The sequence below is a fragment of the Telmatherina bonti genome, assembly GCF_933228915.1.
Source record: "Telmatherina bonti genome assembly, chromosome: 4".
Taxonomy (NCBI): domain Eukaryota; kingdom Metazoa; phylum Chordata; class Actinopteri; order Atheriniformes; family Telmatherinidae; genus Telmatherina; species Telmatherina bonti.
The window spans coordinates 4,194,838-4,207,637 of NC_136622.1; the positions used below are offsets into that span (position 1 = coordinate 4,194,838).

The 12,800-nt window shown below is 46.2% G+C and overlaps 1 protein-coding gene across 1 annotated transcript in view; it reads left to right on the forward strand.

Annotated features, from left to right (window-relative positions):
• atp2b3b (ATPase plasma membrane Ca2+ transporting 3b) overlaps positions 1–12,800 on the forward strand; it is a gene marked incomplete at both ends in the record, with an annotated part of 115,303 nt that overhangs the window by 2,541 nt on the left and 99,962 nt on the right. The window contains 3 exons of the mRNA XM_079239556.1: positions 6–42; positions 9,102–9,299; positions 11,198–11,455. Of these exons, the coding sequence (XP_079095682.1) occupies positions 6–42; positions 9,102–9,299; positions 11,198–11,455 (493 nt within the window). The remainder of the gene's footprint in view (positions 1–5; positions 43–9,101; positions 9,300–11,197; positions 11,456–12,800) is intronic.

The following is a 12,800-nucleotide window of genomic DNA, read 5'->3' on the forward strand; positions in this document are numbered from 1 at the left end:
CCGAGGGACTCTGCCAGAGACTACAGTCCAGCACCACTGATGGTGAGCAGGCGTGGTGGAAGAAATGGCTGGATGTGTGGATGAGAGAGCAGAACATGGCCTGATAGTTGAAGTGGTGAGAGTGCAGATGGTGCAATGGTTGTTGGATGTGGAAATGGGTGAACAGGTGAGTGGATGGATGGAAGGCTGGGAATGATGAATTAACCTGCACGCAGGGCTGGAGACACACCGGCATCTCGCGGCACAAGTTACGCTGCAAAATTTGTTATTGTTAATGAATCTGTCTTATTAGGCTCAAACGGGACTGAAACCATCGAGCTGTTGGTTTTATTTTATTCATGTGTTACCACACCTCAAGCAGCTTCACTCCAACACAACTCAGGGGGATGGATGAAATGAAAGCAGTCCTTTTTACTTACGGAGTGTAATCCTGGCTGTGGAAGGCAGTTTTTGGCTGGGCTGCGTGCAAAGAGAGCACGGCTGGATGGGCTGATTGATGAGTGGATGACGGGATTATAGTGGATGGATGAATAGAAAGCCAGTAGAGTAAATCAATAAATGGTTGAATGAAGTAAAAGTGTAGGATTAACTAGAATCTCCAATAGTAAATGTTCTGGGGGGGCTGGTATGTCGCTGTTTTATGTCATCATCGGAGGCTGAACGGTGGACATTTTGAATAAAATTCATAAATTAACAGAAGATGCTGCAGTGGGAGATAATGCATCAAGCATGAGATCTACTGCAGTGCTGGAACAAAAACACAAACAAGACATCCGCAGGATCAAAAGGGCTGCCGGCATCCGTGTGGATCAGCTCTGACCAAAGGAACCCAAAGGAAATAATAAATTCAGAGGAAATTAGTGACAAACGTGAGATCGATATGTAGCAAACAGCAGAATAAAACGAGGTGAGCAACAGGACACAGAATCAAACCAAATCACAACAAATCATCAAGATATTAAAATATTAAACAGGATTAAAAGGGACTAGAAAACAAAGCAATGAGACAGATGAAAACAGGCCTTTATGAGGAAAAATACCTCCCCTCAGTACTCCAACAAAAGCAGACAAAAAAGTAGTGAAGAAGAGAATAATCTGGATGGAGATCAGGCTTAAACCTGACTGATTGTGACAGTTTAGATCTGTAGCTCGTCTTCACCTATCCACGTCGTTTAAGCAGTTCAGGGTAAAACAGCAGATTATGTGGGTAAATGTGTGATGTTGTGTTGACTTTAAACAAGGTTCATGCAGAATACTGTGGACTGTGTTGCCAAGTTACCAGGAGCATGTTAACGCCACCACCAGAGGAAAAACATAGTTTGAGATGTTGACTCATCCTAAGCGAGGAGGCATGAACTCATTTTGCATCCATAATGTGAGAATTACGCCCATCCAGCGGTGCGCTAACTGAATGCAAACAACTGAGCAGCACTCTCTGTCGCCCCGCCGTTTAAACTCGTGATTACCACGACTGAAACTGCGGAGTCACAAATGTGAAAATGTCATTTGAGTCCCGTCATGATGATGGACAGAACAATAATTCTGTTTCATTGTTGATGCTGATAAGTTACAAACTTGTCCTCCATGTATTTGCTGCCAGGCTACTGCTAACACGTCGTCCCGATACCAAATTCTGTTTCCACACCGTTTTATATGTCGATACATTTAGTAAAATAGTAAAACGTCAATATTTCCTTTATTTTACAACAGACTTTAGGAACAATAACACAAATAATCAAAATGAATAACTGGCCTGGGAATTGAAATTTCTAGTCCTTTATAACAGAGAAAACCAGTAAAACAAAATAATGGCTTTCAAATGAAAAGCACCACATTAAATAAAATACTGTAGCAGCAAAATCTCCTCCTTGTACTTTTTCAGCTTCCTCGCCAAGAAAACAAGCGTTTCTACATTTTCCTCTGTCAGTCTATAAGATTCAGTATTTTAATTAACAGGATTATTTTAATTTGAACGTCGTTTCTTTATTTTACTCTCATCGTTCAACAGGTTTGTGTTTTCAAACTAGACATGAAACATGATATGGACATAACCAGAAAAATGGATATCTGATCTATGTAAATAAATAAAATATTGTAGGCTAATAGAATGTTTTTATTTCTCTCATATAAAGCTTTGTTTTAATGGTTTATAATAGATTAAACAGGTGTATAAAATCATGTTAGTCTGACTTCTCTATAACGTCCGTCAGTTCATTTCTGTCGGCCAATTAACTTATTTAAATATTTTAATAATGTAATAAATCTTTCTAAAATGCATTTATGAACCATGTACATGTATCAGCGGTGTGTATGCAGGTTATGTCCCAGTTTATACTGGGCTGGGAGAGGCTTTGTGCTGTTTCCTTCCACATAACAGAGCAGTGAACAGGTGATCACCTGTCGGTCCCGACTTGGAACAAATCTACGGGTTTGTCCTTTAAAAGATGGAGTTTAAAGCGTTGCTTCCCTTTGCCAGACTCTGTAGCATGGCTGCACTGCGGGGCCTCAGGGTTCAGCAGATCGCCTTTATGGCTCGGTTTGAACCCAAATGTTTCCAAACCGTACTTGGCTGCATATCTTGTCAGCCTGCAGGCTTTTCTGTCGCCGCCACCTCTGTCAACTGAGTTTCTGGGTTGTTGAGATGCCTGTAAGTTAGCTAAACATTCATGGAGCCTGTTTAGGAATCGCCGTATCCTTCGCTGAATTCTAAACCAGCGGCTTTTTTGTGTGGGAAAAACAGCGGCTTCCAGCCTGGAAATGATGAGATGTTTTTCCTCTGACCAGGTCGGTCTGTCGGCAACATGACTTACTGTTTCCTCCTCCAGACGGAGTCGCCTCATGTTACAGCTTCCCCTCGGCGACTACGTCACACTCGCTGGCCTCGCCGTGTATAAAGACTCAGACTTTTTTCCTCATGGGGTAAAGAGTATGGATGCTCCTCCATTTCAATGGAAAAGTTGACTTATCTGCGGTGGACTTTGCTGGTTTCTCCTACAACACACGGGATTCACTAAAACGTGTAAAGCTAACAAGTTTGACCACTTTCCTCTACCCCATTTAAAGATGACGTTGCAACATGGCCACCTTCTTACTAGATCTCTTGTTGCGCTGTAGTTCCACATGCCTGTAATTGTCCTGATGCACTAACAACACTCGTATAAAGTTGCCCTGCAACTTTCCAATGCAGCCCTTGTCCCTTCAGCTCCCCTGGGTTAAATAAGTCTGGTTAGCAGGCCTCTGCAGAGCTGAATGCCATGCAGGGGAGGGAATTCAGACATGAGATTCAGGTGTGTTGGAGAAGCGATGCATCTCAAAGCTGCAGGACGGTAGATCTCCCAAAGCAGCAGAGGTGCGGGTCATCATGACACGTTCGCTGCAGATAAAAACGCTGCTCAGTGTTTACAGCATGTTCTCCAGAATAAACAGCCTAACTTAGTTCAGACGTGTTGCCAGCTTCAGTTTGCCCTTTCCGTAACAGCAGGGGGGTCTAGAGGGATGGGCAGAGAACAAACCTGGTGAGACTGGAAGTAAAGAGGGATGAAGAGGGTAGCTGTAAGTTACGGCAGTTTTATGTTTTATTTTTCTGCTTCCACCGATGTGCGAGGAAGGATGACTGTAAAACCCGGTCAGTGTTGACTGACTTTGTACTGTTATTGGTTCAGGATGTCAATACAAGAGTTACAAGTTGCCGACGCTGTTATTCCTGCTCTGTCAACAACCCCCCCACCCCCCTGGAATGCTAACCACACCGGACAAAGCTAGTTACCAGCCAACGAGCCAGGCGATCAGCTTTTACCAGACGCCTCTATGCTACGGTCAGGAGGCAGAAGTCTGAGGAGGTAACACGTGTTTATGCAGAACACTGGACGGCGTTGCCAAGTTGAGGTTTAGGAGCCTGGTAACGGCAAACAGAGGTCTTGGGCATAGAGAGAGGAGGCATGAAATAATTATGCATCTATAAAATGCTTTTATTTAAAATCAAATTAAATTAAAATTCTCATTTTCATTTTGACGGGTGGGCAGAGTCTAGTGAGGCCGCTGGAGCCGACCAATCAGAGCACACAAGCGTCCTGTTTGGTTCGGTCTGACCTGTGTTTGCAGTTTTGTTTAGATTCAGCCGCACTGATTCATACGACTGGTCTTCATTCAGCTGTAAACAGCAGACATGTTTATTCATCTAGATTTATCTAACCGAGCCCTTTCTAGTAACACGTGTAGAGTTTTACGGCTACCAGTTGTTTATCTCTCAGTTCCTTTCAAATGTTCTGACATTAATATGAGATTTAGTTTAGAGCCAGGAGCTGCAGCACAGCTGTGGACACAGTGGAACACAACAGAAGATATCTGTTTCAAAGCTTTATTTTTTTGTTCATAAGTCCTAAAAAGCAAACAATCTGGTGTAGTATTTATTGTAATGGCTATTTGTTACAACTGCCACCACTTTCCTATAATAAATCCTCTCTCACAGCATGGGCAACCTCCACTAGCATCACCTGGCTCGGATTGGCACCTCATCACACCCCATTCATCTGTATTGCTGATTGGCTGCCTTCAGAACCAATCAAGACTCAACACATCTCCACTCCAGTATAAAGGACCTGCAACTTATTCATTCCGCGGCAGCTGTGGTTCTGGATACAGCTTGCCCTCGCAGACTGGTTGCTGTTTCGTGTGAAAATATTAAGCCTTGTTGTGCATCTTGCTGTTGGCTTTTTGTGTAGTTTTGGTTGGTTTTGTTATCTGGGTAGCTGGTGGTGCTTGTTTGTGTTTTGTGCTCTTTGAATGCATTGTTGTTTTTTTGTGTGTATAGTTTTGGGCTTAGCCTTGTGTTTTTCTGTCTTGATTGTTTTGGATGGTTAACTGACAGTAGTTTGTGCTTTTTGTTTTGGGTTTGCTTTGATTGTACTTAAGCTGCACCACCTGCCCCTCCCTCTTGGGTGTATATTGTTTTTCCTTTTTGTGTGGGACAATAAAATTCCCAAAAACTCCAATTAAATCTGGAACACTTTAATTTATGTTGCGGCCTTCACCCATTGCGAGCTGGGATGTAACACTATTTTTTTTCATTAAGTATGTTTGTATTATTGAATATTATTAGACTTTTAATGGGACGGCAGAATAACTAGAGTTGTAACTTTACTACTTTAGATTTAAAGATGGTTAAATAATTGTGGCCATCCTGTTATTACACCTCTTGATTTATTCTCTTAGATAAGAAATTGCAATTATGAAATGATATTGTTTTAACAGAAAAGGTGAATAAATATTAACAATGAAAACAGAACGCCACGAAGAGTTATGTATGGTAGAAGTCTGGGTTGGATAAAATATGAATATAAAATGTCTTTTTTATAATTACTGCACACATAGAAAGATGAAGAGTTTATTTTTAAACAGTAACAGCATGAAAAGTTTAGGAAAATAAAAATAAGACAAGATAAGTTCCAGACCTGCTAAGATTCCAGTTTTATAATGTGAAGAAAATAAAGATCAGCCTATAATAAACCCGGTGGGGATGTAGGGTGGATGTACTGCCACCTTAAAGAAAAAACATGAATATGACACAGTTTTGTTTCTAATAAAGCCCGCATTTATTTTTAAAAAGGAATTCATAAACTGACTACAAGCCCGTCTGAAAACTCTCCAGCTCGCAGCTCGGAGAACAGAAGACTGATTTTCACAATAAAAGCATCATGCACTGACCTGACATGTTTTGCACATGGGAGCAATCATTTGCTCCTGTTACTCTGAGAAATCCAGACACTGAAACATGTTTGGTCTCAGTTAATGACTGCAGAGTGGAAACCAGATAACCGTGACATCCAGCGACACATGGCGTTTAGGACCAGGACACCACATCTGGAGGATTCCAGCTGTAACATGCAGTCTCTGTCATCTGCAGGTGTGTGTGACTCCTCTCCACATCCATCTGAGTTCCTCCAACATGCTGGATAAGCCACATGTTTGGATGATTGTTTCCTCCTTCATCCCAGAAATATTCCCATGAGGGTGAAAAAGGCATTCTCTGTGTCTCCTCGCTTTGATTCCACGTCTCCTTCTGGTGACAATACCTGCAGCCATGTGCACAGTTACACACACACACACACACACACACACACACACACACACACACACACACTTACTGTTTGCACGTCCTTTACAAACATGTCAAAAATTAAACTCAGCTTCTATCAGCAAAAGCAACTTCTATTTTATTTCATCAAATCAAATCAAACTTTATTTACAAAGTGTTTCAGATGATAAAACAATTTATGCATATAAAAATAAATTAGTCTCCACACAGTAAAGTAAACAACAAAGTAATTAAACACATTTTTATCATGACCTCGCTCGCACACAGTCACACTTACATCTACATACACGCCACCCCCCCACCACACACACACACACACACAGATACAACCCCTTTTTAGTGTATTTGGTATAAAAGTACTAGAAGTACTAAACATTTGAGAGGAAACAAGGTCTTGTGGATCGATCACACCAGCATCCAGCCCACCCATGTTCACCGAACCTGCCACCTCAACCAGCCTGATCAGGGCAGGCCAGAGCTCCCACCACAGCCGTAAGGCTGCAGTGCAGGACCCACAGCCCCCAACAAGGGCAATCACCATGACAACAGCCCCAAACTGAGCATGGAAAGCTCCTGGTGCGAAGGATCCCACGAGGAAAACACTGCAGTTTAGAAGTTGAAGCAAAACTCAAATAAGCCTTTAAGAACCACAAGAACATGTAAGAGCAGAGATAAAAAATAAAATATATACATATGTATACACACATACATATACTTAAAAGGTCGGTGGGTCTGTGTGACTGAAAGGGTGTGGCTGGAAGCAAAAGCTTATTGTACACACCTTCTCCCTTTTACCTGAAAGAATTAAACACTTCTTTCATCACAGTAAAACAAGATATTCCAGATGCGTATTCCTCCCACCAGTGAAACCAGTCTGTACAGGTACAGGTGGTCCTGACCCGGGACCCGCTGCATAGGGGTGCAGGCTATGGAGGCAGCAAACCTGAAGTAGCCTCTGACTGAAGTGACTACAAACGGAAGTTCTGGGTGATGGCTGCTGCAGCTCGGATCCATTGTTTTCTTTTTGTTTACATGTAAAGTTGTGTTATGTAATCAGGACTGATCAGCTTCTGATATGTTTAGTTTAAGAATTAATTTGGGTTTAAACTGTTGATCAATGAAAGTTTGTGATAATTATTGATTTATTTGAGTTTCAGTTTGGCAGATTAGCAGTAAGATATGTATATGGCTGTAATGGTAACATAAGTCGCTGATTTAGCTATCATATCTGATTAGGTCAGTAGTGACGAGTCAGGCAGGAATCTGGGGTCTAGAATAGATGTGCAGACTTGCATCTTGGAACACGGGTGTGGTCCAGCTCTACACCCACTCCTTCAACTAGTTAGTAACTTAGCAACACAACAGCGGCGAGGAGTTGGCTCGGACACAGTAATCAGAACGGTGAGGTGGAGACAGCGAGGAAGAGAGGGATGAAGAAGGAAGATCAGAGTGTGTGTTCATCTGTTAGCATGGTGTGTGTGTGTGTGTGTGTGTGTGTGTGTGTGTGTGTGTGTGTGTGTGTGTGTGTGAGGAAAAGTGAGAGGGCTGGTGGGTGTTGAGTTACAGTAAGTCTGTGTTGAGTCTTGCTAATTCGATACTGAGCTGGTCAGGAATCAGTGCAGCGAACACAAACACACACCGTCATGTATCTGAACATGTCCTTACAAAGCAAAGTTGGCAAACAATGCACACAAATACGCACACACACACACACACAGCGCTTTCTGCGCTTCTCTCGAGCTGCGCTGACTTTCACAACCGTGGGTGTCTGACGTTATAAATCAACAGACGCAGAGAGAGACGGCGCTCTGAGTCCACCTTGCAGCTACCTGCAGCCTGAGACGGATCGCTCAGTCCCAGATTTCTGTCCTGCTCCACATGTGTGGCGGCAGACTCTGCTTCAGGGCTGGAACTGGTAGATGAAATGTGGGCACACGCAGCAACTCACGTGTCTGCGTAATGATGCAGTTGATGCTGTACATCATCTGTAATATGATACACAGAGAGGGATGGAGGTTTCTCCCTCTCACACACTCGTCCACTGCAGTACGACACCTCTATGTCCTCACTGAAAAGACTGGATGGAGGAGGAACAACAATGAACAAGAGAAAGAAGGAGTGAGAGGAGTGTGTGTGTGTGTGTTGGGGGGGCGTGGGGGGGGGGGGGGGGGGGTAGCCAAGGGGTGAGGAGGGAGAGCTTGAACAGCTTGCCGCATTGTCAAGGACACATCAAGGGGAGATTGAGAGAGAGGGAGAGAAGGAGGAGAGCCGATGAGAGGCTGTGGAAAAGGATGAGGAGGGAGAGAAGAAAGGAGGGATGGTGGAGGGAGAGGGGGGGTAATGAAAGCTCCCTATGATTACTCAGCATAAGGTCACCTGTTTCCTCTCTTGCCGCCTCGCCGTGGCCAGAACCCTGTTGAGCATCATGTTGCTCCTCTGCAGCGCTGCGAGCTGCACATGACTCCCTGCAGCAGACATCTTGGACCAGGACGTCTCCGTACACGCACACACGGTGCGTGGATGCGAGGACAGGCACCCGTCTCAGCCAACCACAGCACACAAATCAGTGCCCCCCCCCCATCACCACCATCACCACCTCCACGCCAGCCAATCAGAAAAAAACAAATTAAAAGTAAAAGAAAAGCGCTGCTCACTGGAGGGATGACATCACCTGTTGCTGGGCAGAAACCTGTTAGACACTGGAAGGCCTGGACCTGATATCCTGGTCACCATGGAAACTGCATCACTTAGGGGGGAGGTTGGAGGGGAGATGAGGGTGAGGATGGGTGCACTGCAGGCAGAGACTCGTCTCGGAGGGACAGAAACTTTGAGTTTGACCTTTAAGAGACACAAAGTGTTTTTGTCGGTGCCTTTCTGCTGATCATGCTGGTGATAAGCTGAAGCTGATTTCAGCCATGTGAACTTTGAATGTGTCTGTCTGGATGTGCTTTTCCCCATAAACGTCACAAAATGCCATGTGTGACCTCTTCAACTGTCTCATGCGCAGGTCTCAGTGGGGACCCGGCAGATCTGGAGCGTCGGCACCAAGCATATGGCCAGAACTTTATTCCGCCGAAGAAGCCCAAGACTTTCCTGGAACTTGTGTGGGAGGCTCTGCAGGACGTCACCCTCATCATCTTGGAGGCTGCCGCCATCATTTCACTCGGCCTCTCCTTCTACCAGCCTCCTAGTAAAGAAAGTGAAGGTAAGGGCATGGAGAGAGGGTGGGCCTGGTGACTGGAGGCGATTTGTGAGGAAAAGGCAAAGCAGCAGGTGATGATCAGAGGTGAAGGGAAGAATAACAGGTGAAATAAATTCAGTTTTTAAGTCAGAACTTCTGAAATAATCTGGATTTTAAAATCTGGGTTTCCTTTCACAAACACCAAACTGCTGCAATAACTCTCTTTGAATTACAGGAACAGTAAAGAATGGCGTGCAAGTGTCTCTAAAGCTGTGGTGAACCACCGTTTCTGAAAAGCATTACTCTGAAAAAAATGTTAATTATTATTGACCGCACCGCAGGAGTCAGTCGTACTCAGCTGGACTGGAAGTGTGAGCAGCCAGCTGCTGTGCGAACCAGTCAAACAGATCTATTGTGTCCCTGTTGGGTCACAGTGGCAGTTTCAGAGTGAAGCACTTCGGCGGGGGAACTGGTTTGAACAAAAGGACGAAGGAATTTGTTGCCAATGTTGGAGCTCCAAGCAGAAGCTCACTGCAAAAGTTCAGGAGATTAAAACCGGATAAAGAGCAATTTGTAATCTTTCAGAAATCTCTAAACGGTGTAAATAATGTTTTCACAAAGTGGAAATCACCGAGTGTCTGAAGTAAACATAAACAGCGTTAAACATGTTTCCAATGAAGACTCATTCATTTCTACACTCATGCTTTCAATAAAACGTATGCATGCATTCGTTCTTCTCTGTTGTTCCTCCGATGCGTGATGATGATATGTTTTCTCTTTAACTATCCAACAGGTGGTCAGTTCTCATGATGTGGCAGCTACAAACATGCAGCGTAGGAGAAAAAAGATGTGTCCAAATTCCCCAAAAACATTAATAAACCAAAATACAAAGCAGAGAAAAGCAAGGTGAAATTAAAAACAGCACTTTGCAGAGGGGTCTGTTAAGGTCCGTTCCTGGGCAGGCGCTAGCTGGGATGCTAACATGGTGAGTGGGTGTGGGGTTTTGTTTGGTGTGAGCTGCAGAGGGGCGAGGAAGATGATTTACCATCAGAAGCATTCAGTTTCAGGCAAAGATAGGAGGTAAAGGCAGATGGAGCTCTAAGAGGAGGAGGGGACACAGAAACAAGCGTCGATGGTGGAGTTACAGTAACATGATGGAGGGCGGGGAGGGGGAAGGACTAGGAACGACGTTCTGGATACTACCATCCAGAACAGGAACAAGATCCTGGATACTACCATCCAGAACAGGAACAAGATCCTGGATACTACCATCCAGAACAGGAACAACATTTCATCACTGCAAGAGAACAAACATGCAACAAACACCACAATGTAGCCGAGACGCTGTGGATTCATTATGGATGGATCTGAAATCTGTTTCATCCTGCGCTGCGCGGGCTAAACCGCTCTTCGGCTTCGCTGCACATAACACACACTTTTACTGTTTTACTCCATCAGTTTACTGATTTTATTTGTCAAAGGAAATTTATGGTGATGGATCAGATGGGTTTTTTCTCTTTAGCAGTTTCAGCAGGTGTGAGTCTAATCTTCCAGTCAGAGGCTTAAATAAAAGAGTCCTGATGCCGAGATGGAATCATTCTGTTTGGTTTCAGCCTGATGGAAGGAGACAAGCAGGCAGGGCAGCAGATAGAAGCTGAGAAGAAGACAATGAGGGCCAGAGCTGCTTTTCCTGGCAGAGGAAGTGGACTGAATGAGCAGTGGCTGTAAATTTGAACCACTGTGGCTTCATGTGAAACCTCAGAATGCGAACTGATAACAGCAGCGTACACAAGCTTTACAGCAGCGCCAAGACACAAGAAGTTCACCGGTCTTTAAATGTTGTGGTGTTAAACTCTTCACCTGGTGTGTTACAATCATATCCCTCCCTTCTTTCCATGTCTCATCCCTTCATCTGTGTGCAGCGTGTGGAGAAGGTGCGGGGGGAGTGGAGGACGAAGGCGAGGCCGATGCTGGCTGGATCGAGGGCGCCGCCATCTTGCTGTCCGTCGTGTGTGTCGTCCTGGTAACAGCGTTTAACGACTGGTCCAAAGAGAAGCAGTTCCGGGGTCTGCAGAGTCGCATCGAGCAGGAGCAGAAGTTCACCGTTGTACGGAAAGGCAACGTCATCCAGATCCCGGTGGCTGACATGGTGGTGGGGGACATGGCTCAGGTCAAATACGGTACGGACACTTCGTCATTCCCGTCCCGACGCAGGTTTCCCGTCATTCCCGTCCCGATGCAGGTTCCTCGTCATTCCCATCCCGACGCAAGTTCATCGTCATTCCCGTCCCGACACAGGTTCCACGTCATTCCCGTCCCGACGCAGGTTCCTCGTCATTCCAGTCCCAACACAGGTTCCTTGTCATTCCCGTCCCGATGCTGGTTTCCCGTCATTCCTGTCCCAACGCAGGTTCCCCGTCATTCCCGTCCCGACGCAGGTTCCTCGTCATTCCCGTCCCAATACAGGTTCCTTGTCATTCCCATCCCGACGCTGGTTTCCCGTCATTCCCGTCCCGACGCAGGTTCCCCGTCATTCCCGTCCCGACGCAGGTTCCTCGTCATTCCCGTCCCAACACAGGTTCCTTGTCATTCCCATCCCGACGCTGGTTTCCCGTCATTCCCGTCCCAACGCAGGTTCCCCGTCATTCCCGTCCCGACGCAGGTTCCTCGTCATTCCCGTCCCAATACAGGTTCCTTGTCATTCCCATCCCGACGCTGGTTTCCCGTCATTCCCGTCCCAACGCAGGTTCCCCGTCATTCCCGTCCCGACGCAGGTTCCTCGTCATTCCCGTCCCAACACAGGTTCCTTGTCATTCCCGTTCCGACGCTGGTTTCCCGTCATTCCCGTCCCGACGCAGGTTGCTCGTCATTCCCGTCCCGACGCAGGTTTCCCGTCATTCCCGTCCCGACAGAGGTTCCTCGTCATTCCCCTCCCGACACAGGTTCCTCGTCATTCCCGTCCCGACGCAGGTTTCCCGTCATTCCCGTCCCGACGCAGGTTGCTCGTCATTCCCGACCCGACGCAGGTTCCTCGTCATTCCCATCCCGACGCAAGTTCATCGTCATTCCCGTCCCGACACAGGTTCCACGTCATTCCTGTCCCGACGCTGGTTTCCCGTCATTCCCGTCCCGACGCAGGTTGCTCGTCATTCCCGTCCCGATGCTGGTTTCCCGTCATTCCCGTCCAAACGCAGGTTCCCCGTCATTCCCGTCCCGACGCAGGTTCCTCGTCATTCCGGTCCCAACACAGGTTCCTTGTCATTCCCGTCCCGACGCAGGTTTCCCGTCATTCCCGTCCCGACGCAGGTTCCTCGTCATTCCCCTCCCGACACAGGTTCCTCGTCATTCCCGTCCCGACGCAGGTGCCTCGTCATTCCTGTACCGACGCAGGTTCCTCGTCATTCCTGACCCGACGCAGGTTCCTCGTCATTCCCGTCCCGACGCAGGTTACTCGTCATTCCCGTCCCGATGCTGGTTTCCCGTCATTCCCGTCCCAACGCAGGTTACCCGTCATTCCCGTCCCGA